The 22,127-nt window shown below is 44.0% G+C and overlaps 1 protein-coding gene and 1 pseudogene across 1 annotated transcript; one reads left to right on the top strand and one right to left on the bottom strand.

Moving 5' to 3' along the window:
* The first annotated feature begins 3,328 nt into the window (after positions 1–3,328).
* METTL1 (methyltransferase 1, tRNA methylguanosine) lies at positions 3,329–13,797 on the top strand. Its single transcript, XM_066616918.1, has 6 exons — positions 3,329–3,482; positions 5,974–6,140; positions 9,439–9,623; positions 10,186–10,299; positions 12,316–12,417; positions 13,285–13,797. The coding sequence occupies exons 1-6, from the start codon at positions 3,331–3,333 to the stop codon at positions 13,441–13,443; spliced, it is 879 nt and encodes a 292-aa protein (XP_066473015.1). The 5' UTR covers positions 3,329–3,330; the 3' UTR covers positions 13,444–13,797.
* Positions 13,798–20,631: 6,834 nt separating this feature from the next.
* On the bottom strand, positions 20,632–20,752 carry LOC136642643 (5S ribosomal RNA; annotated as a pseudogene).
* Positions 20,753–22,127: the final 1,375 nt, after the last annotated feature.

The raw sequence follows: 22,127 nt of genomic DNA, 5'->3' as shown, positions 1-22,127 counted from the left end.
ACAAGAATCTTTAACTATTTGACTTGCAGTTGCTTTATTCCAATGTTTCTCGGTGTTTGTCCTCAACTGTACCACTTCACATGGTCTACCTATTCAAAGTACCATCAGAAGTCACTGGTGATGACATCACAGTTTCTTCTGGGTTGGGAGGCCAGATGCAACATGACAACTACCAGTAAGAGGCTTAGGTTGGATGGGAGAGCTTTTTCGAGTGTGAAAAACCATGCTTTGGAGCTCTGCCCACTGAGCCGAGCCTCCTATTGCTGATTGCTCTGTTGTGTTCCTGGTTTCACTGCTGGGTGGCAGGGGTCCCATGAGTACCACCAGACACCATCTCAAGTACCACTGGTGGTACCTGTACCACTCATTGAGAAACACTGCTTTATTCCATTTTATTGTCATAGTTGTCTGTCTCAAATCCCATTGAAAGCAGTAGATTTTGCTTTCAAGGAAGTACTCATAGAACAGGGCAAAACTCACTATGGAAATATTGGTTGGGTTGTACAAAGAAAAAAATTAGAGAAAACAAAAGGGCTTTCAGTTCCACTTTGAATGCACAAAAATTGATCAGTTTGGAAGACAATGATGATGGCAACATAGGAGAGAGTGTTTGAGAAAGAAGGGTGTGAGGAAAGAAATGGAAAGAGAGAGTAGGAGGGGCAAAGGTAACAAAAATAGAAGAGAGGATGTGCAAAGGTCAAACCACTCATGTGTTTCTTTTTGATGGATGTAAAATTGGTATTGGTAATAACAGGCCAGGGCTCTTCTTACTGGAAAGAGAATGATACGGGGAAATTTTAGGTATGAAACTGATAGCGAATCATTTGCCTGTGTTTGCTAACTGTCACCTGTTTCCAGTTCATCTTCCAAATGAAGAAGTTGACTCCCAGTTTAGCTGCACTTTCAAGACTAGCAACACAATCCAATGCATGTATATTCAGAAGTTAGTCCTATTGAGCTCAGCGGGGGCTTATTCCCAAGTAAATCCGCATAGGAATAAACTGTTGACTTTGATGTCAAAGGCCAACATTTCTCATGTCAACATATTGCTTGAGTCTGTCTTCTTCTCTGTGGGGGAGGCTTGGATAGTTTCCAGGGTGCAAACTGGAATTGATCAAAGAGTTTTAATTAGACCAGTGAAGTTTTCTTTGCAAATTCATCTTGGCCCTCAGATTCATCTTCGGAGCTGACAGCTAGCAAAGTTGTTGCACCTATTACCAGCTTTTCCTTTCTTGAACCAAAAAGCGAGCAAACAATATGTATTTAAAACGAGAGATAGTTTGCCTTTTAAGGAAGCAAACAGCCTGACCTTTATTCTGTGCATGTTTACTCGAAAGTGGTTCGCTGAATTCAGTAGGACTCCTACTATCACCACCATCCACCAATTCATACAAGAGTCTGGTTTCCCATCCTTTGTATATCAATCAAAAAGGGTAACTCTCTTTTCGTAGGAGTTTTCCCAGGGGTCTGGCCTCCAGGACCATTAAAACAAGCAGACCCGTGTGGGCTGCAGCTTCTCTTGAGTTAAAGTTAGTGAGAGGCTGCCATTGAAGCTGGAGACTGGTGATATTCTAGTAGTTATTTTCTGGACACTTGTATACTTGCAATGATTATTGTTCCAACAGTTTTGAGCCTGGTATCTGTATTATAAACGTCTTGGCTTGCTTGTTAATATCTTGACTCACTTACTCTTGGAGCAGCTCTTCAACATTTGTGGATTACTATAAGAGTCATAAGATTGTATTGGAAAGACTCTGGCTCGCTTCTCAGTTCAGTGACCTTACTAGACCTTCTTTGCCTCGCACACAATCATCCGTAAAAGTCAATAACCACGGCCCGCCTTACAGGATTGTTGTAAGAAGCACTCCCATACAGTGCATTTGACAGTGCAAGTCTATGCATGTTTGCTCAGAAGTCTTACTGTTTTCAATGGGACTTACTCCCAAGTAAGTGTATATAGGATTGCAGATGGGGGTCCAATCCTATCCAACTTTCCAGTGCTGATGCAGTTGCACCAGTGGGACCTGCCCTATATCTTCCAGTGGAGGGGTGCAGTCACAGAGGCCTCCCAAGGTAAGGGAATATTATGTAGCTGCATCAGCACTGGAAAGTTGGATAGGATTAGGCTCTGGGACTCTTTGCATGCTTAAGGGTGCAATCCTAACCCCTTATGTCAGTGCTTTCCAGCACTTGCAGTTGGGTGTCACTCACAGAGGCCTCCTCAAAGTAAGGGAATGTTTGTTCCCTTACCTAGGAGCTACATTGCCCTTATGTCAGTGCTGGAAAGCACTGACGTAAGGGGTTAGGATTGTGCCCTAAGCATCATATGTACTTAGGGGACACCAAATGTGCTCTCTCTGAGTCAAGCTCTTCCAGGAGATTTTTTCCCTCCCCAACCTGATGTAATATGAGAAATTCCCTCTTAAATTCTTCAGGGTTGCTTCAAGAGTGACCTGGAGATTGATGCTGATTTCTGGAGACTCCAGGACAATCCTAGAGGGTTGACAACTCTGTATGTGGTCTATATACACTGTGAAGGATTCCATCTGGTAGAGAAAGGTTCTGCAAGCTGCCCATCAAACAATTACTGTACTGTAAAAACTCATTTGTAGTCTACTATGGAGCTTAGTAAGGGCCAAATCTTTTCCAATTTTCTACTGCCTGTGCAGCTGTGCCACTGGGGTGTGCACTGCATCTTTTGGTGGTGGTGGGCAGTCATAGAGGCCTTCTCATGGTATGGAACATTTGTTACCTTACCTTGGGGTTGCAACAAGGCTGGAAAGTTGGATAGGATTGGGCCCTATGTCGCCTTGGGTCTTTGCTTTGCCATGGGAAAGGCGGGATAGAAATTTCCCAAAATAAAATAAATGTGTGTATATATATATTTTTTTTTAAATTTCTGGGACTTCAGAACATTGTTGTTTGGACTTGGAAAAGATCACTGACAAAATCAGAGGATTCCTTCTTCTCTAGTGTAGAGATGAGGAGTGACAGCTGTTTCCTGGCATAACAGCTGTAGGGCCTATGGAACGCCTGGACACATGAAGAAGGAGAGAAAAAAACTCTTTCAGCTGCTCAATTTCTGCCTGTCCTAAAGGTCCTGAATGCAGAAGACCGGTGCCAAGGGGTGCAGATGGAGGGGGAAAGCTGGAACTGGGGAGGGGGCAGGAAAGCTAAGCGTTTTCTCCCTCCCCCTAAGTTCTCACAGCCAGAGTGCGCGCAGACTGCGGCCCCTCTGAAGCGGCGCTGGCCCTTTAAGAGGGAGGTCGGAGCAGCGTTGCGTTGGCTCTTGCTCCAGCGCTACGTGTGTTTCGGGCGACTCCCGGGGAGATGCAGGAGACTGCACGTGGCCGGGGCTCTGTGGGTCCCGGGAGCGGTGTGGCCATGGAGCGCGGGACCTCGGCGCTGCCAGCCCCGCCGCAGAAGCGCTACTATCGGCAGCGGGCGCACTCCAACCCGCTGGCGGACCACACCCTGCGCTAGTGAGTGTGGACGGGGTTGGAACCCCGCTCCTGGTCGCCTTTCCTGCCGTGGGGCCATCCGATCAGGTGTCAGCCTGATGGGGATGGGTGGGGAGAGTGGGTACCTTCCATCCACACGCCTCGCCTCCCCTCCCCGGAGATATTTTTGGCCAGGGCAACTCACAGATCTCGCCCTGTGAGTTGCAGAATAAGGCTGCAATCCTACCCACACTTTCCTGCGAGTAAGCGCCCTTGGCTATCCTTGGACTGACTTCTGAGTAGGCACACCTAGGATGGGGCTCTAGGAACAGAAGCATAAAAAGTTGCCTTTGAATGAATCAGTTTGCTTAGCCTTCTAGTGCTGCAATCCTGTGCATGCTTTCCTGGGAGTAAGCCCCATTGGACACAAAGGGACTTACTTCTGAATAGGCCTGTATAGGCTTGGGCTCTCAGCCCAGAATTATCTGCCTGTCTTAAAGCAACTGCTGTGTGGTTCTACTGATGATTCACTAAGGCCTGAAGCAGAAATTTTTCCCAGACATCTTTCTAGTATCCTTTAGCGCATTGGTTCCCAAACTTTTCAGAATTGGGACTCACCTAAAAAAAAAGTTTCACTTTACCAGCTGTTGCTAGAATGGTGATTGGACAGCAGTGCTCCCTGCAAGTAGCAGGTTGTTTAACCCTTGATGTGCATAGCCTAATCTACCTTGTCAGTTTTGCAAACCATCAAAAATTGGGTTATGACCCACTAGTGCAGGGGTGCTCAAACTTTCAACTTTAGGGATGCTGGACCTTTAACAAGTGTATAGAAGAGAGAATTTCAGCAGGTGCAGCTTGTCATCTGTGGGATGACAAACTGCACCTGCTGAAATTCTCTCTTCTATACACTTGTTAAAGGTCCAGCATCCCTAAAGTTGAAAGTTTGAGCACCCCTGCACTAGTGGGCCAGGGGCCCACAGTGGGAGATAATGGTGCCTGAGACCTATGTGTCAAAGCTGGTGTTTAGCTATAACGGGGATTGCCAAACAGCAGCTCTGGAGCCATGTGAGGCTCTCCAAAATAGGTTGGCTCCTCTTTGGATCACAATATAAAAGGTAAACAAGACATTTTTAGGCTTTGTAATTATTTACTGGGTATAGAGTCCACTGGATTAAAACATAAGTTTAATGTTCAGTATGTTCAGAATAATGTTCAGAATATATTCAGTAAATATATTTAAGAGTGTAAATGCTTCTTAAATATTGCAGCTTTCAAACATCTCTCCTGTGGCTCTGGAACAACTGAAGTTTATCAGATGTGGCTCTTTCATGAAGCAGGTTTGGCCACTGCTGAGCTATAATCTGCTGCTCTGCATTCATTTTTATTTTGGGTATATATACTCATCAGTGGTAGAGTCTACCTTGGTGTGCATCTGGCTTTGTGGTGGACTGTGAGAGAGAGAGAGAGAGACTGGATGCAGTACTAGGCAGGTTTACTCAAAAGTAAACTCCATTACATTCAGCCATAATCTTATAGCTTGATCCTAACCATGTTTGGAAATAAGCTCCATTGGGTGTCACCTTCCAACTAAGGGCCTAATCCTATCCAATTTTCCAGTTCTGGTGCAGCTATGCCAATGGGGCTTGCACTGCATCTTGTGGTGGGGAGGCAGTCACAGAAGCCTTCTTAGGGTATGGGAACATTTGTCCCCTTACTTTGGGGCTGCATTGAGGCTGCACTGGTGCTGGAAAATTGGATAGGATTGGGCCCTAAGTATCCTTTAGGCATGGTCTTATGTGTGCTTACTTTGGAATAAATCCCATTGAATTTAATAGGTTTATTTCTCTGTAAAATGTACATAGGATTGAAGGGCAGGTTTGTTGGTGCTTTTTTTTTTTTTTTTTACATGTTTACTTGGAAATAAGACTTGTAGAACATATGTAGAATTGCAGCCTTGCTTTGAGGGCAATTTCCATTGACGGTACTTTCCATTGACCTGAAGTAATTTTGTTTCCAGATAATTGTGGTTAGGATTCTGACGTTAGTCCCCTAAATTCTCCTGCCTGAATGGTTTTTTTAGTCCCAGATTTGCACATTATCACTTTGTTGTGTGCAACAATACTTTGGAATGTCTCTGGAGATGCGAGTCACTGGGATATTTCTAGCTCTTAAAATCATCATGAGATGACAATCCCATAATTTTTGTATGAGGCATTTGTTACCATGTTTAAAAGGGGAACTGGCCAAAAATACAGGCTACACAATACTCATCATATATATAGTATAGCCAGTTCCACTTTTTTGACCAGTTCCATTTTTAAATATTGTAACAAATGCCTCAGACAAAAATTATTGTACAGATGAAGGCTGCAATCTTTGCACATTGACCTGGGAATAAACTCCATTGAATGTACTATTGCTGACCACTTTGACTTGTGCTATAAAATACAGTTGCCCTTGTAAAAAATAATCAATGTATAGTTCCCGTTCTGCAGTATTGATTCATGGAATGTTTTGGTTTCTTCCCTGTTAGTCCTGCCAAGCCTGAAGAAATGGACTGGTTTGAGTTCTACCCAGAGTTTTTTCCTCCTTTAACCAAAGACAGTCGACATGATGACCCAAAGGACGCAGAAGAGAGAGCAAAGCCTGCATCTCAAGTAGAATTTGCTGATATTGGCTGTGGTTATGGGGGATTGCTGGGTAATTTTTTTTTATCCTACCATTGATGGTTTTTAGTTGTTTTGTGTGAAGCAATTTCTGGATTGCAGAAATGTGGACCGTGGGTTCCTTCTCTATGGGAGTTGGATCCAAGGATGCTGGTCTTTTAAAATGCCACCCAAAGTTCTTTAACTGTGTTTCCTTATTTCTCTTTTGGAGCTTGCTCTGTTAGCAGCTGTGTGCTGTAAGTTCCACAGACAATTGGGTTACATTTTTTTCTGCCCATTGATCATACCTTGCTCAAATTTTAGCATGTTTTTCAAAAGGAGATGAAAGTGGTGATATTTGTTGCTTCTAATTTTATTGTCCAAAAAATGGCTTGCATCAAGAAAAATATGGCAGACTAGGGCCAGGCTGCTGTCAGGCTTATGAACTTAAAAAAACAAGACAATCGGATCATTGCATTAATGCCAAGAAGCAATTGTATAGAGGAAGTCTTCATTGTAGCACAGCAATTTGGCACCCAAAGCTGTTCTCGTCCAAACCGTACCATTTATGAATTTACTGTATTAACTATGTTTATGCTCTGCTTTACTCCTCTGAAGGGCGCTGAAAGCAGGTAAAAAAATTCATGTTTAAAAAGGAAACCCTTTCACATTTACGCCAGTTGTAACCTGTTGTAATTTTCAACCAAGGGACCCTGTGAATTCCTCTTTTGTATGAGGGTTCCTAGCAGAGAATTCTCAGCATTCTCAGAAAACTATAATTCCTAGAATTCTTGGTTATTGATTGAGAAAGAGTGACTAAATGGGTGTTAGAAAGGGATTAAAGCATGCAGTAGTCTTTGGGCTTCATTCAGGACCAGGAGTGAAAGTCAATAGGGTGGGTGCTGATAGTTGCCTGCGTGCATCTAGTTTACAGGGTAAACATGTGAATGAATGTGGTATCTGATGATGAATTTGGCACCCTGACTATGGCCCCTTTCATTTTAAAAAGCAAGTTTGTGGCCCTCATGGCTGTGGCGTAAGCTTGTGGGCATTGCCTCTTGGAATCCCAGAAGCCAGAGGGGACTGAGCAAGAATTCCAATTGTCAGGGGGTTGAGGCTTCATTGCCTTGCAGTTTTCCCCCTTTCTGAGTAGCAGTAGTGGAATAAGTATTCACAGGTAAAGACAAATCTGCTGGTAAAGACAAATCTGCTACATTTGGCTAATATGTGCAGGTTGCAGAATTTGGCTTTTCTTAAGCCATTTCTGCCCAATGTTGCATGTACGCAACAGGGATCAAATGTGTGTACACCTGTGGGCTGGGCAGAAATGGTTTAAGATTGAATTTTTTTAATGCGTGTTTTTATACACCATCATGACTATGGTGAGGAAGACCCATATTCTTAAAGCAGAAGCTTGCTGACTCACACTGTTCAGAAGGCTATGGGTGGGTTCCCACTAAGGTGTTTTCCGTGTAGTGACTGTAGTGACCGTGTGACAGCTTGATTGTGTAAAAAAAAAAAAAAGATAGCTGTGATGTGCTAGTTATCACACACAAGGAAACCTCCTTTAATGGGCAGGGAAGCTGGCTTGTGAAAAACGGACGAGATATGTCGACATTCTTTGAACTGGTCACATAAATTCATTGTTACATTAAAACATGACATGGAGGTGGGAGGAAGAGTGGTAGAAACCACAACTAGTCAAATGGTTCTGAAATTAAAATAGTTTTTCCCTGTAACATCCTAGAGAATGAAAACTGAACCTCTTGCACCATCATCCTAATCATGTTTACTGCAAAGTTGAGTTCCAGTGAATTCCAGGACTGACAGCCCTGCCCTAATGAAGTAATGAATTCACTGGGACTTAGGACACAATCCTATCCAACTTTCCAGCCTTGATGCAACCTCAATGAAGGTCTGAGGTAAGCAAACAAACATTCCCTGTCCTTGAGGAGGCCTCCATGATTGTCCCCCCACGGCAGGGTGCAGCACATGCCCCATTGGCACAGCTACATCAGTGCTGGAAATTTGGATATAATATAATCCTGACCATATAGGACTGTAGCCTGACCCGCCGCCCCCCTCATACATGTGCTTTAATTGTGCTGAGCTTTAATTGAAATCCTGTGCATACTTTCCTGGGAGTAAGTCCCATCAAACACAGTTGGATTTACAGTACATCTTTATATACTAGGATCAGGCCAATAGGCTATAATCTTTTGCTGGCTGCCTTGGGAAAATTCCCATTGAAATCAGAGGGGTTTGCTTTCAGATAGTCATAGGATTTGGCTGGATGTGCCACTGCATTTGCTCACAGTTCACCCTTGATCCTTCTCTTTCTCTTTCCTTCCCCCCCCCCCATCCCCTGTTGTCTCCTCAGTGTTGAAATTTCAGTTGTAAGCTGCTTGGGGCAGGCGCTTTTCATGCAGCTTGCTCTGTAAAATATTATGCACTATGATGGTACTTAGTATGACAATAGTAAATGGACCAGGGACAGACTGCACTTGCTCCCGGTGTGGAAGGGATTGTCACTCCCGGATTGGCCTTTTCAGCCACACTAGACGCTGTGCCAGAACCACCTTTCAGAGCGCGATACCATAGTCTTTCGAGACTGAAGGTTGCCAATATAATAGTAAATGGAACATAATGGAACACAATGAAAATGTGAGTGTTGTAATGCAAGGGGTGAGCAAAAGGTAGAGTTACCAAGTTCAAATTGCTTTTCCTATTGAGTTAAATGAGAGAGTTAAGCACATGACTACCTCTCATGCTGAACTCAATGAGACTTTAAGTGCACAATCCTAACCCAGTCTCCAGCACCAATGTAAGGGCAATGCAGCTCCTGGGTAAGGAAACAAATATTCCCTTACTTTGAGGAGGCCTCTGTGAGTGCCCCCCAACTGCAGGATGCAGCACACATCCCATTGGCACAACTATGCCAGTGCTGGAAAGTGGGTTAGAATTTGGGCCTTAAGTGCTTAACTTTGGCTGCATCATGCTTGTTGCTGGGAGTAGAGCGGTACATACACAGATGTGTAAAGTAGGCAGATGCTTAAAAACCTGCTCTTACCCACGTTTACTTAGAAGCAAGTTCAATTTATTTCAGTGGGTTTACTTCCAAGTAAGTATGTATAGAACTACAGCCTTAAGGAGAAGCAGCATACAACTTTGATGTGAGAAGAGGAAGCTAAGTCTAACTTAACAGATATTGTTATTCAGAGCATCTGTGTAACATGAAATGTGGGGAGAGAAAATAAAAAAGAGGTAAAATACATTTTGGCAGCATTTCCCCCCCTCCCCCCATTTTCTGCCCTAGTCCAGTCTACAGTTACTGACAGCTGCTGTCTTTACAGTTGCCTTATCTTCCCTGTTTCCGAACACTTTAATGCTGGGCCTGGAGATCCGGGTGAAGGTCTCAGATTACGTACAAGACAGGATTCGGTCACTGAGAGCATCCCATCCTGGGCAGTACCAAAACATTGCCTGCATCCGCAGCAATGCCATGAAACACCTACCCAACTTTTTCCGCAAGGGCCAGGTGAGTTTTGGAAGCATTTTGCAGGGGGCTTTGTGCATGGTGAAGCAATCTCTTTCCATTCTGGGTCCTGGAAAATGTTTTTCAGCCATCTGTGTCATTGGCACCCTGTGCTTTCATTTCTCCTCAATATGCTCTCTCCTTCTAGAGAGAAACCTCTCTTGGCATTCAAACCTTGCTTTTCAATGGAACTTTAGGGCTGCCTTCCAAGCGTGCATCCTTGTGTTTCTTAAGTAATGTTTGCTATGAAGCTGCAGTCTGTGGTCAGCTCTAACACACCGTAGAAACTCTGCACAGTATCAGGGAGAGGGACTTCCCAACCCTATTTCCTGAGATCTTGAACAGAAGATGCTGGAAGTTGCATCTGCAACATTTGATGTGCAAAAGGCGCATGTTACCACCAGGCGGTGATTCCTTAGGTAAAGGATGACTAATCCTTTGCTAGGCTGGGGTGGTCATGTTGTCAGACCGGGGGCTGACAAGTATTGTGTGTTATACTGCAGATTCTTGGTGCTAATTGTTTTTAATTCCCTGTGGTGGGGGACATCTTTCCTCATTTACACAGTTGTGCAAGATGTTTTTCCTCTTCCCCGATCCTCATTTCAAAAAGACGAAACACAAGTGGCGGATCATCAGCACCACCTTGTTGGCAGAATACGCCTATGTGCTACGTGAACGGGTGAGTGAGGAGGATCAGGAACAGTGCGATCCACAAAGGGAAGGGACTGGGGCCCATTTTGCCAGACCATTGAGACGGTTGGGAAGTCATGTGCTACAGCAGCTTTGCCTAGAACTGACTAGCGCTAAATCTTCCTAACCTCTATCTGTCCATGCACATTTATGCCCTTGGAGCTTTGTAGCCAAAAAAGACACAGGTGAAGCCAAAGGTGATCAGCGATTTACAATGACTGGAATTCTTCATGTATAGCAATGTGTGTCTTCTCTTACACTGGAAATCGCTGAATGGGAGTGGGGGCTGGCTGTGGTTTCTCTTGCCTTACAATGGCATAGGTTGAGCTTCTCAGACTGTGTTCCAGGGATCCTGGCTTTCTGCAGGAGTGTCAGGCAAACTTCACCAACAGTTTGCCCTGTGACATATTGCAGGGGAGTGTTGCGTGTGTCCTGCCGATTCTTATTTCGCATGGAACAACAGGGAAGCCCAACAGGCCTGGCCAAAGACTGGGTGCCCTCATGTCATTTCTGCACTTGCCCAACTTGATTTTTTTTTTCCTGAAATGCTTAAATGCTGCTGTAGGAGGAGGAGTTCCTCAGGAAGTGAGTCTATTTGGAAAGGCTTCCCGGAAGAGTGAGAGCCTGAAAGTCCCTGGCCCAGAATTTGGGGCTAGAAGGAAGGCACCAGCAGCCTGTGTTCCAAGTCTCCAGAAGGGCTCTGGTCTAGACATTCTCTTCCCTCTTGATAATTCCAAGAGACGGGATGAACAGAGAATGCCTGTTCTTTGCTTTAGGCATCCCATTTAATACCAATTCCTCTGTCCCCATATGTTTCCTGGGGGTATTTCTTAACCGGTGGTGTGCAGGAGGGACCACACCACCATCAGACCACAGAGGCAACTCATCTTCTCAAAATCCAGGTGCGTCAACAGCACAGCCTTAAGCCTGGAGAAGCAGGCCCTTTCTATTACCTGGGAATTCCAAATTCAGGAATCAGGGAAGGGCACTAATTGCTGCTGGAGGGCAAATGCAGCATTGTTCTCCATCTAGCTGGAGTCTTGTGCTGACAGAGATCCTAGTTGGCAGAGTGTTGCACCACTTCCAGTCCCTGATTTAGCTGCCTCCCCCAGGGTTGACTTGGTATTCACCTGCAGTTGAAACAAGAAAAGTGTCCTCTTCTTGTGGCGTCACTTTTGGGGTTCCAGCCAACAGATCTAATCGGTGTGGTGAATCAGCATGGAGCCTCACCCAGCTCTGATGTGAGCCACCCCCAGCTCTTCCAGTATCTCCCCAAGGCAAATGCTGTGGAGGAAGCAGCTGCGGCAAAGCATTGCCAGCTCTCTGAGGCGTTTCCTGGTAGAGACATTGGCGGCAGGAGTGGTGGCCGCCTCTTGAATAATGGTAGAGATTGCAATCAGTGGATTGCGTCCAGAGTGGCTTGCTCTGGAGAAGGAGTAACTCTGGATGTTTTCCATTTGAGCCCCAGGTTGCTGGAAAGTCAGTGCCAGGCAGTGCAATCCTATGCATGTCTGTTCATAAGTATGTCCCATGGTGCTCTGAAGTAATTGTGTATAGGATTGCTGATTTAAACGATCAGGAATAACACATGTTGGAAGATAGGTTTGAGAGCCAGCCTCCTAACAAACTAGAAGTTTTCAGAACAGCTTCTTCTCAAAGTGTGCTCCTAGGAGCCCTGGGCTCTCTGAGACCCCTTCAGGGGCTCTGCAACCACACGAAAAGTGGCTGCCTTCTGCTCAGCACTGCACCATTCTGTGCATGCGCCAGTGCTGTGCATCTCCTTGAGCTCCCCAAGCCTCCATTGAGGAGCGTGAAGGGCTCCAGAGACCAGAAGGTTTGAGAACACTTACATGATGGTTTCCCTGTTGGAACATCAGTTTCACCACCACCACCCCCAAGTTACTGCATGGATGTGGCATCCTGGTGTTAGATGCGTGGGGGGCAGAAGGAACAACCCTTGCATCTTTGTGTTCTTTCCATTGTAACATGTGCTTCCCTCGTGTAGGGCCTGGTATACACAATCACAGATGTGGAAGAGATACACAAGTGGATGCTCAAGCATTTTCAGGAGCATCCGCTGTTTGAGCAAATGCCACTAGAAGAGCTGGTAAGAACCTGAGGTAGTGATGTTGGGACATAGTTTTGCAGTCTTGAGCCATCCATGTGGTTATTGCTTCTCAAAATGCAGCTTTCTCTTAGAGAATTTGCATGAGGTTGTTCGTTCCAGCTCTAGCTCACAGGGCCTTCTGTGAGCAAGCAGCATCAATAACCTGCAAACATAAAACCTTTTTTTCTTAATTTTATCTTTAAAATATGCTTGCAGGGTTGTGACACATTTTCTCTAGCACATTTAAGAAAAGGTTCAAGAACTTACACATTTCAGCAACTTGGTTGGAACACCTGTGCCAAAAGCATAAAAATTGTTCCCACGCTTTATCAGAAGAGCTTGCTTGGGTGAATCCTTCACTTTCATACAAGACTTTTTTTTTATGTGTATGTTGATTATGTGAATTTCACAAGCTCTTGATCTTGGGATTTTAATGGCTGCATAAATAAAAATGACACAATCGGAAGAGATCCATGGCGAATAAAGTGCACTGGCTTGTAGTATTTTAGATGCACTTTGCCTTTCCACTGAGTAGCAGGTGGGTGGAACATATTTAGTCACAGACATATAAAACAGTTGTAAGAGAAAGTCCATAAAGTCATTAGCCCATGACGTATTGGCTTATTAGTCTTATTAGCTTACCTACCCATACTTTCTCTAAAGCTACCTCATGTTTACTTGGACGTTCCTGGTGGCTGGCTGGCTGCTCCATGTCTGCTCGTTTCTCATGTCTAGTGAATAGGCTTTGACAAGTAGAAAAATCCTTGAGAAGCAATATTACTTTTGAAATGACGTGTAAGAAGGAATTTGATTGGACACTGTTGTTTTGGGGTGCATTGTGACCTTCCCTTCACATTTGCTTCACAGGCCAGTGACCCCATTGTGAACCTCCTGGGAACCTCAACTGAGGAAGGGAAGAAGGTTCAGAGGAATGGAGGGAAGACTTTTCCAGCGGTCTTCCGGCGAATCACAGATAAATCCCTACAGGGAGACTTGGACACAGCACAGGAAGTATCGGTCACATGATTGGGGAATTTCCTGAGTTCCGAGAAGATTCACGTCCATGTCTGCAATGGGGAGAGGAGATATGGATTGCGTCTGAATGCCTGTGGCCACACTGGAGTCAGCTTTCTATAAATGGCACAGGGAAATCCCCCTCAGGGTAATCACTGAACTGTTGAGCAAATGGATGGCTTGGATCTCTTGCCTTTGTCCATAGAAGAAAGAATCAGGGTATATTGTGTTGGCTTTGATGATGGAGATGTGCCAGTTGGACCAATGATTATGCGAGGAATGGGAGGTATCCTCTAGCCTAGAATACCACTTTATATTTTAATGAATGAATGTATGAATAAATAAATAACTGATCAAAAGTCCAAATTAACTAACTGAATTGCTGAAACCAGCCAACTCAGAATGGCAGCCTGCCAGCAAGACTTTGCTCACTGAACTCAGCAGACCGCATTTGTTCTCAGAGTTGTTACTCCTCATTGGCCATGTTCCCTTCTCTTAGGAGTCTTTTTCACTGACTAGCATCTGCCCCAAGGCGAGAGAGTAGCATTGCGCACTATCTCTCCTTTCAGCTGCTTTTCCAGCTCGGTACCAATTCTGAAATCAAACCTTGGAACCTGGGCAGGAAAGGGGGGATCCTTCCACACTGGGAATGTGTGCTGCCTTTCTGCATGACTTTTTGCTGATAAGTATATCAGTGGAGCCAATGAAATGTCCTTGGAATCCAAAGTGTGGATGAATGAGATAGGAAAAATGCTTTAGAGCGGTGATTTTCAACCATTTTCATCTCATGGCACACTTGACAGGGTGCTGAAATTGTCGAGACTCGCCATCAGTTTTTTTGGCAATTGACAAGGCATACCACATTGCAGGTGGGTGGCTCACATGCTCCAGTAGCCCTACTAATAAATGATCCTCCCCCCCCCCCAAATCCTATGGCACACCTGGGGATCATTCATGGCATACCAATATGCCATGGCACACTGGTTGAAAATCACTGCTTTAGTGATTTAGACATGATTTAGAATCATGTCTGTAGTAGCCCAGATGTCAGGAGAATCTCATCCTGTGTCGCAGCAGCATCACCTAGTTCTGCAGGCTCAGCCCACATCCCATTCTCCAGCCAACAAATGCTTTTGTGTCTGCAGTGCATTTTGAAACTTATGAAAAAAAAAAGCGCAAACAACTCCTACTGTTCTAAAGCACCAGTCCCTGAATCAAGTAGGTATGTCCACAATAATGGCAAAAGTAGCTGACTTTGGCTGTAGATCAGTGTCGTCTTGGGTGGCTGCCCCAGAACATAACATCTTTTTAAAACTCTATAGATTGGATAATCATTTAGGCTTGTCAGGAATTGTGTTGCAAAGACATTGCAAGTATGTGCAAGCCTGTATGTTTTCTAAAAGCCCAAGCTCAATTCTTCACCAAGAGAAGCTGAGTTTGCACACTAAGGGCACAATCTTATGTGTCTCTACTCAGAGGTAAGTCCAATTGCGTTCTGTGGGGCTTACTCCCAGGAAAGTGGATAGGATTGCAGCCTTAGTGGTATTGATTCAGAATCTGTGAGTCATGGGAAGTGGCAAGGAGTTTGACAGGATGTGAATCCCTGCCCCTCTTCCCATCACTGGAAATCAAGATAAGCTCCCTCAGACTGGAGATTTCTCCCAAAATTGCCTACATAATTTGAGTCCCAGCTTTGCATTCATAAGGTCTAGAAATGTGTTTTAAAAAAACAAAACAAAAAACCTTAAGGTAGACTTCCAAAATACTGAATTTTGTTGCTGGTACCATATGCTGGTGTAGAATCACAGGCTATATAGAAGTGTAAGTAGTAAAAGTGTAAGTCACTTTTCTTAATACATAATATGTAGGGCTGGAGATTTGCCCTATGCAAAGTAACCTTGGCTCACGAGAGGATGAGTCACTGCCAGAGGGGAAAGCGAAGTGTATGTACCTTTATGAGCCAAGTCTGAGTCATCATTTTGCTTATTCAACTTGTTAAGAGGAGTTGGAGCAGCAACCTGTTGATTTTTTTCCCAAGGGGTTGGCATCCCACTTGGTCATCAATGGGCTGCATTCGGATGTGTGCTTTGTATTCCTTCATTGTTGCCTGAATATCCAGTATGATACCTGGTGTGGCAAGCTGGAAATTCCTAGGACACAGAGAAGCATGGGAGGCACAGAATGGAGAGACATTTGGACTGCCTTTCTCACAGTCCAGACATGAACATGAATATACATCAGGTTGACTAATCAGGAACTGGCATGATCTTGACACTTGACTGGCCAAGTTTTAAGGAAAATTCCTCTCCTGTCACCACATTTGGACCAGACTGGGTTTATGGGGTCTTCTCCCCCCCACCATATTGCTCAGCTAGCTGCAGTTGATAATATCAACATTTTGCTTGCTCACACCATCTAGTCCCATATTGTTTCCAGAAAGTGTCTTGGGACAGCTCATAGGGAAGACACGATTGTGATAGCTTACTGCAGTTGTTGTGGTCAGAACCAGTTGCATTGCATAGGCTAAAAGCCCATCTAGGCCAGTATCCTGTTTCTCCTAGTGGCCCACCAGCTCCTTCTAGGAAGACCACAAGCAGGAGACACACGGCTCTCCCATCATTACTTTCTTGCAAGTGGTATTCTGAGGCATATTGTTACCTGATCTGGTGATGACACAGAACCATTGTGATCGTTAGCCATTGATAAACTTGAATTTGTCCAATCCCCCTTTCAAGCCATCCATGTTAGTCATCACATCTTGTGGCAATGCGTTCCACAGACTGATAGTGTACTGTGTGAAGACGGACCCCTTTTGACTGTCCTGAATCTTTTTTTCAATCAAACTACCATTAAAAGGCAACTGCCTGAACCAGCAGGATTCAAAAGAGAAATGGCATGTCATGAGAGGCAAACAGCCAGCAATAGATGTGTAAATTTTCCACATCTTTTTAAAAGGTCATCTTAGCCACATTCTGAGCTAATGGATTCCATAGTACAGTATTGGCTTCCTGGGATTTCTCTGGAACACTCTGCTTTTTGGGCTCTGGCATTCTGAATGTGGTGACAGCACTGGGCTCTCAAAGATCAGGCCATGCTGGGGCAGGGGTGGCTTTTCCCTCGCCTACTTGCAGCCCAATTTTCCTGTCGACATCTTGAAGGCTCTGTTGTCAAAGTACTAGTTGTCAACCAGGCTAGTTGACCAGAGCTGTGCTAACAACCGCTGGATAAAGCAGGAGGGAGGCATTGTCTCTTACTACAGATGGGAGGCTGAGATCAAGTGCATTACGAAAACGCACTAATGTTTTTCATCCAGAAAACAAATGCATGCAGAAGGAGGGCTAGGGTAGACCCCCTTCTCCTTGCCATCTAGTTTTATGGATACGAAGAAGCTGACAATCATAAGAGCTCTCACTTACTGTCTGATGGTACAGCCCAGACACGGGTTTATTACTTCAGTAAAAATGAGGGTGAAACATAAACTGAAAGAAAAACAACAGAGAACACTTTTTGTGCAAAGGGCTTTAGGGCCCGATCTTATGCTATCCAACTTTCCAGCACTGATGTAGCTGTGCCAATGGGACATGTGCTGCATTCTGTGGTGGTAGTGGGCCGTCACGGAGGCCTCCTCAAGGTAAGGGAATGTTTTTCCCCCTAACCTCAGGGCTGCGTTGTGGCTACATCGGTGCTGGAAAGTTGGATAGGATTGGACCCTTAGAAGTATTAGTTTGATTGCGTCCTTACCATCCCCTTGTAAGACAGGTATTGTCCCCAGAATGCAGCTGAGGCTGAGTGGGAGTGACTTGCCCAAGGCCAGTGAGTGGATTTATTTATTTCAATAGGTGCCCCTCCCTTCAGCTGACACAAAGGGCTTACATAACATCCAACAATGGTAATTAATTTTATGACAAAGAGAGATGGTGCTGAGGCTTTGCTGACATCTTTCTTCCAGTTGATGTTTCTAGGGGCACTGTGAAGAGAGAAGGGGCATAGACCTAGCTTAAAGAGGGAGGTGGTGATGGTGATTCTTCACCTCATAGGCTTTCCTTTGTGGTTGGTGTTCATGGTACATAGCAGAGATGAGATTTGAACTGGGGGAGTCCCAATTCAATTTCAATCAACTGTGTTCCTAGGATATTTTATTTCCTGAATAAAAGAATATTTTCTGATCTGATAATGTTTCCAAAATATTGTGAATATTTATTTTTTAGTCCATCCATCCATTCATTTTTAATTTTTCCCCCACATTTCTTTACTCCTCTCCTCCAAGGAGCTCCAGGTGGTATACATGGTTCCTTCTGTTCTCACAACAACCTGTGAGATAGGTGAGACTGAGAGAGAATGACTGGCTCAAGCTCACCCAGGAAGTAATATAAAATCACAGCTGTGGATACTGTAATTTGCTGCAAGTGGCTGCTTGAGGACCATTTGATCAAAAGGCAGGCTATAAAGCTTTAAAAAAAAATAGAAAATTCAGGATCCAACAGTTAGTGAATTTACTAATATTCCTCTGTTGAGTATACAAATAGTTTGTACAAACTATTAGTTTGGATAGAATAGTTTTCTATCCAGTGGGATGTCGGACTGGTGCTTGTTTTGGCAAAAGCGTTATTTATGAACATTCATAAATTACTAACCATCAGGGCACTGGTAGATCTCTGCTATAAGTGCAGGGTTTCAGCCATCTTGTGCTGCATGTTCTAGCATGCCTCTAGAATCACAAACCCTTATTTTAAAAAAGTGTATGCGCTGGTACATATAAACCTTCATGGTCACAAGAGACAAAAGAATCTCAGTGAGAAATAAACAAAGGATGGTTGAGTAACCAATTACCAAGTGTTCACATGCTCAAAAGGAAAATACCAAATTCGTCTGGGATCACCTTCTTTGGGGAAAGCAGTTGGTCCACAAAGGATATTTCCGTTTACAGGTGCACTCCTAATCACTGTTTGCTCAACAGGCAAAGAAAGATGCTTCTGGGAAATGGTCTTAATAAGGGGAAGAAAGAAAGAAAATTTGGGATGGGGTTATTTGGAAAAGAGCAGGTCCTCAATTACGGGGTGGAGATTTAACCTCTATCCCGATGGTGTCACCAAACATGCTCCTTTAATTTCCCCCACTGAACTGAATGGAAAGGGCATTTAAAGCACTGTATTTTAAAACTCACTGCGGCAAGAGATCTGGGCAGCCCAGGCTGCTCTGGCAGAAACCCAGGGTCAATGTTCTTGTTCATTTAAAAGGTTGAGGGGGAGGGGTTGGCTTTGGGAAGGTTACTCTTTGCCTAGCTGACTTTGCAATATGGTTGTCAAAGATAAAAAGCATTTTTTTAATCTTTACAAAGCATTGCATGCAGTAGAAGACCTTTTTCGACAGCCTGTCATCTTTGATCAAATACAAGTAGCCAAGTTGGCCTTTGAGAAAAAAAACAAAACAATTCAAAGCAGGTTAGAAGGCAATACTTTTATTAGGACCAACCAAATTTCACACTGTGCTGTGCAAGATTTTGAGTTACTCACAACACTTAGACTGAATGTTTTCTTGAGGGGAAAAATATACTTCTGGAAAACAGTATAGTCTCTTCAGATCTGCCTGCAGTTTTCTTCAGCCTTGAGATGGTGATGAAGGAACCCATTGCAGATGAAATAGCTTAGAATTACACGGGGACAGAGCAGACATGGAGAAATCAACCATTTAATGGCAGACACTGAACCTGCATCTTCTTCTGAGCAAACACCTCCAATTGCTTAAGACGGTTGTGTGCATCTCTCTGGGTGGAAGGACAGGTTGGGGGTGAAATGGTAGTGTGCAAAGGGCAAATCTCATGGATGTCAGTTATTTTGAAAGTATTTCTATCTTGCATTTGGATAAGTTGCATTGTTATCTCTAATTGTAATCTCTCTAATCTAGTTGCATTGGATCTCTAATGCAACTAGCAAAAATGTGTAAAAAGATCTACAAAACACATTTGAAAGACTATGACATCGTATTTGTTATATTTCAACACCATCCTTCCTTGGAGGAACTCAGTGTGGCATATAAGCATCCCTTCCCCCTCAGAAAGCCTGTGAAATGGTTTAGAGTAGTGTTTCTCAAACAGTGGGTCAGGACCCACTAGGTGGGTCACAAGCCAATTTCAGGTGCATCCCCATTCATTTCAATATTTTATTTTTAATATATTAGACTGGATGTTACCATGGTAGGCGACTACATTGGGGAAATGTTACAGATCCATACTTTTAACAGGCTACTATGTATATGCTTTTAACAATGACAGTAAATGGGACTTACTCCTGGGTAAGTGTGGATAGGTTTGCATTGTAGGATTGTTAAAAATGTTCCTGCTTGATTATGTCACTTCCGGTCATGATATCACTTCTGGTGGGTCCTGGCAGATTCTAAAAAGGGGTCCTGGTGCTAAAAGTTTGCGAACCACTGGTTTAGAGCAAGAGAGAATGTGACCAACCCAAGATCAAGATGCTGTTGTGTAGGGATTTGAACCTAGGACTCCCTGTGCTAACAGCACCGTTCTTAACTATTACACTACACTAGCTCTCAGATACCGTATTTGAATAGTACAAAAATTCGATATGGTCATTATGTTGGCTTTTTTCTTTTTTCTCTTGGCATCAAACTATAATATTTTATTGTTTTATACTATCACATTAAGCTGGTAGCAACCTGTTGTAATTCAATTTATCTGGAGAGAGCTCAGAAACATGATTATATTTAAAATCAGTATTGTGTGTAACTTCAGTAATTCATAGCTGTCTTTAGCACAAAAATCAATAAATCAAAATCCAGCTCAGAAAGGGTTAATTTGGTCAGGTTGGCCAATTTGACCGAGGCAGGGGAAGCATCTCTGGATTAATCCGTACATACACCAGTAGGTTTGAAAGACTATGCCCTATGTCATAATTTTATGTAAATGACTTCACTAGACCGTGGCGCACCAAGATCTTGTCTCTCTTCTTTTTCCCTGCCTTTTCTTTTTCTCTATCAGTGGTTTCCAAACTTTTTTAGCATTGGAACCCACCTCAATAAAAAGTTTCACTTTACAAGTTGCTCAAGCTTTTGTGGCTATAATGGTGATTGGGTATCAGTGCTCCCCCCAAGTAGCAAGTTGTTTAACCCTTGATGCATATATCCTCATGCCTTGTCAATTTCACTGGTTGGCAACCTTCAGTCTCGAAAAACTATGGTACAAGCCTACAGCACCCAGTATTCCCAGGCGGTCTCCCATCCAAGTACTAACCAGGCCTGACCCTGCTTAGCTTCCAAGATCAGATGAGATTGGGCATGTGCAGGGGCATGTGCAGTTGCTGCCAATTTCACTAACCACCAAGAATTGTGACATGATCCATTGGTGAGCCACAGATCCACAGTTTGGGAACCACTGCTCTATTTGGTTGGGGAATTCACTTGTATAAAATGTGATAAGATGCACTCACAGAAAGACAAATTACTTTCTGTAGTGGGAAAGGCACTCCCAGTAAGGATTATCCAAATGTAAATGTATGTTGGCGAAAACTGGGTCAGACACATATTTGTCACTTAAGGATTGTGACATCATCAAGTGGTGACTTGTATGTGAGAATGAGCCTCTACCGACTTAACACATAGCTCATCAACGGAGGGTATTCCCGCATGTTCAGCTGCAAGTCATCAAGCAATGAGAAACAAAGTGATAGCAGCCCCCTTTAATGTTGGGGTCCCTTGGCGCTGCCAAGACATTGATCTTTCACAATCAGCTTGCTGTGTACCTATCACAGTCATTCCAGATGCCACTTCATATCATGAAATATTACCGTCTTGTATTACTCAAACCCTCAACAAAAGCAATACTGGGCAGTGTGTTATTGCACTAGCAGTTGATGAATACGGCTGAACGTTTGCTCGGAGATTTTGTTTGTTTCTTAATTGTGCGAAAGCAAAATAATTATTTCCTTAAGAAAAGGATAAACATGAACTGTTGAAAAATAATGAGGGAAAGGGACCATGCTGCAAGACATGTGACGATGGAGGTGAAAGCAGCCCATGCAGGTTAAACATCACAAAGCGGCTTAGTGGAAGGGGTCTCTTTCGGTAGAAATGAAGGCAGATTCACCAGCTGCATCACCAGCTGAGGCAACGGTGCTTTGCTAGTCCACACATGCAAGGCTGGCACTGCACTTGCATTGAAAGTCAAACCAATCACCACCAACTGGACCTTCCTGAAGATGAAACCACAGCAAGGAAAAGGTTGAAACATTCTTTTGGAAGTGATGGTGACATGATTCTCTGGAAAGAAAATTGTGGGGGAGCGAGTGATGATTGGTTGTTGTGCCAGTTCTATGGAAGATCTAAGGCAAATGCTGCTAGTTCTGGAGAAACAGATCTGCATTGGCGCACAAACTTGTGTGAACCAGATCCGAGTGCTGACACAATTTACAGCCGCATCTTTTTGTGAGTTCTCCAGAAATAGAAACTCCAGACACTTCCTTACGTTTCACCAGATGTGTTCCATGAGCCCTATAGCAGTGGTTCTCAAACTTTTAGCACCGGGGCCCACTTTTTAGAATGAGAATCTGTCAGGGCCCATCAGAAGTGATGTCATGACCAGAAGTGACATCATCAAGCAGGAAGATTCTGGAGGAAAAATCCATTACGGGGTACAAGCCATGATGTGTATGCGCAATCTCCTGATTTTAGAAATGGGTTAT

Source organism: Tiliqua scincoides, chromosome 2, assembly GCF_035046505.1.
Source record: "Tiliqua scincoides isolate rTilSci1 chromosome 2, rTilSci1.hap2, whole genome shotgun sequence".
Classification (NCBI taxonomy): domain Eukaryota; kingdom Metazoa; phylum Chordata; class Lepidosauria; order Squamata; family Scincidae; genus Tiliqua; species Tiliqua scincoides.
This window is presented reverse-complemented; position numbering and strand designations above follow the sequence as displayed.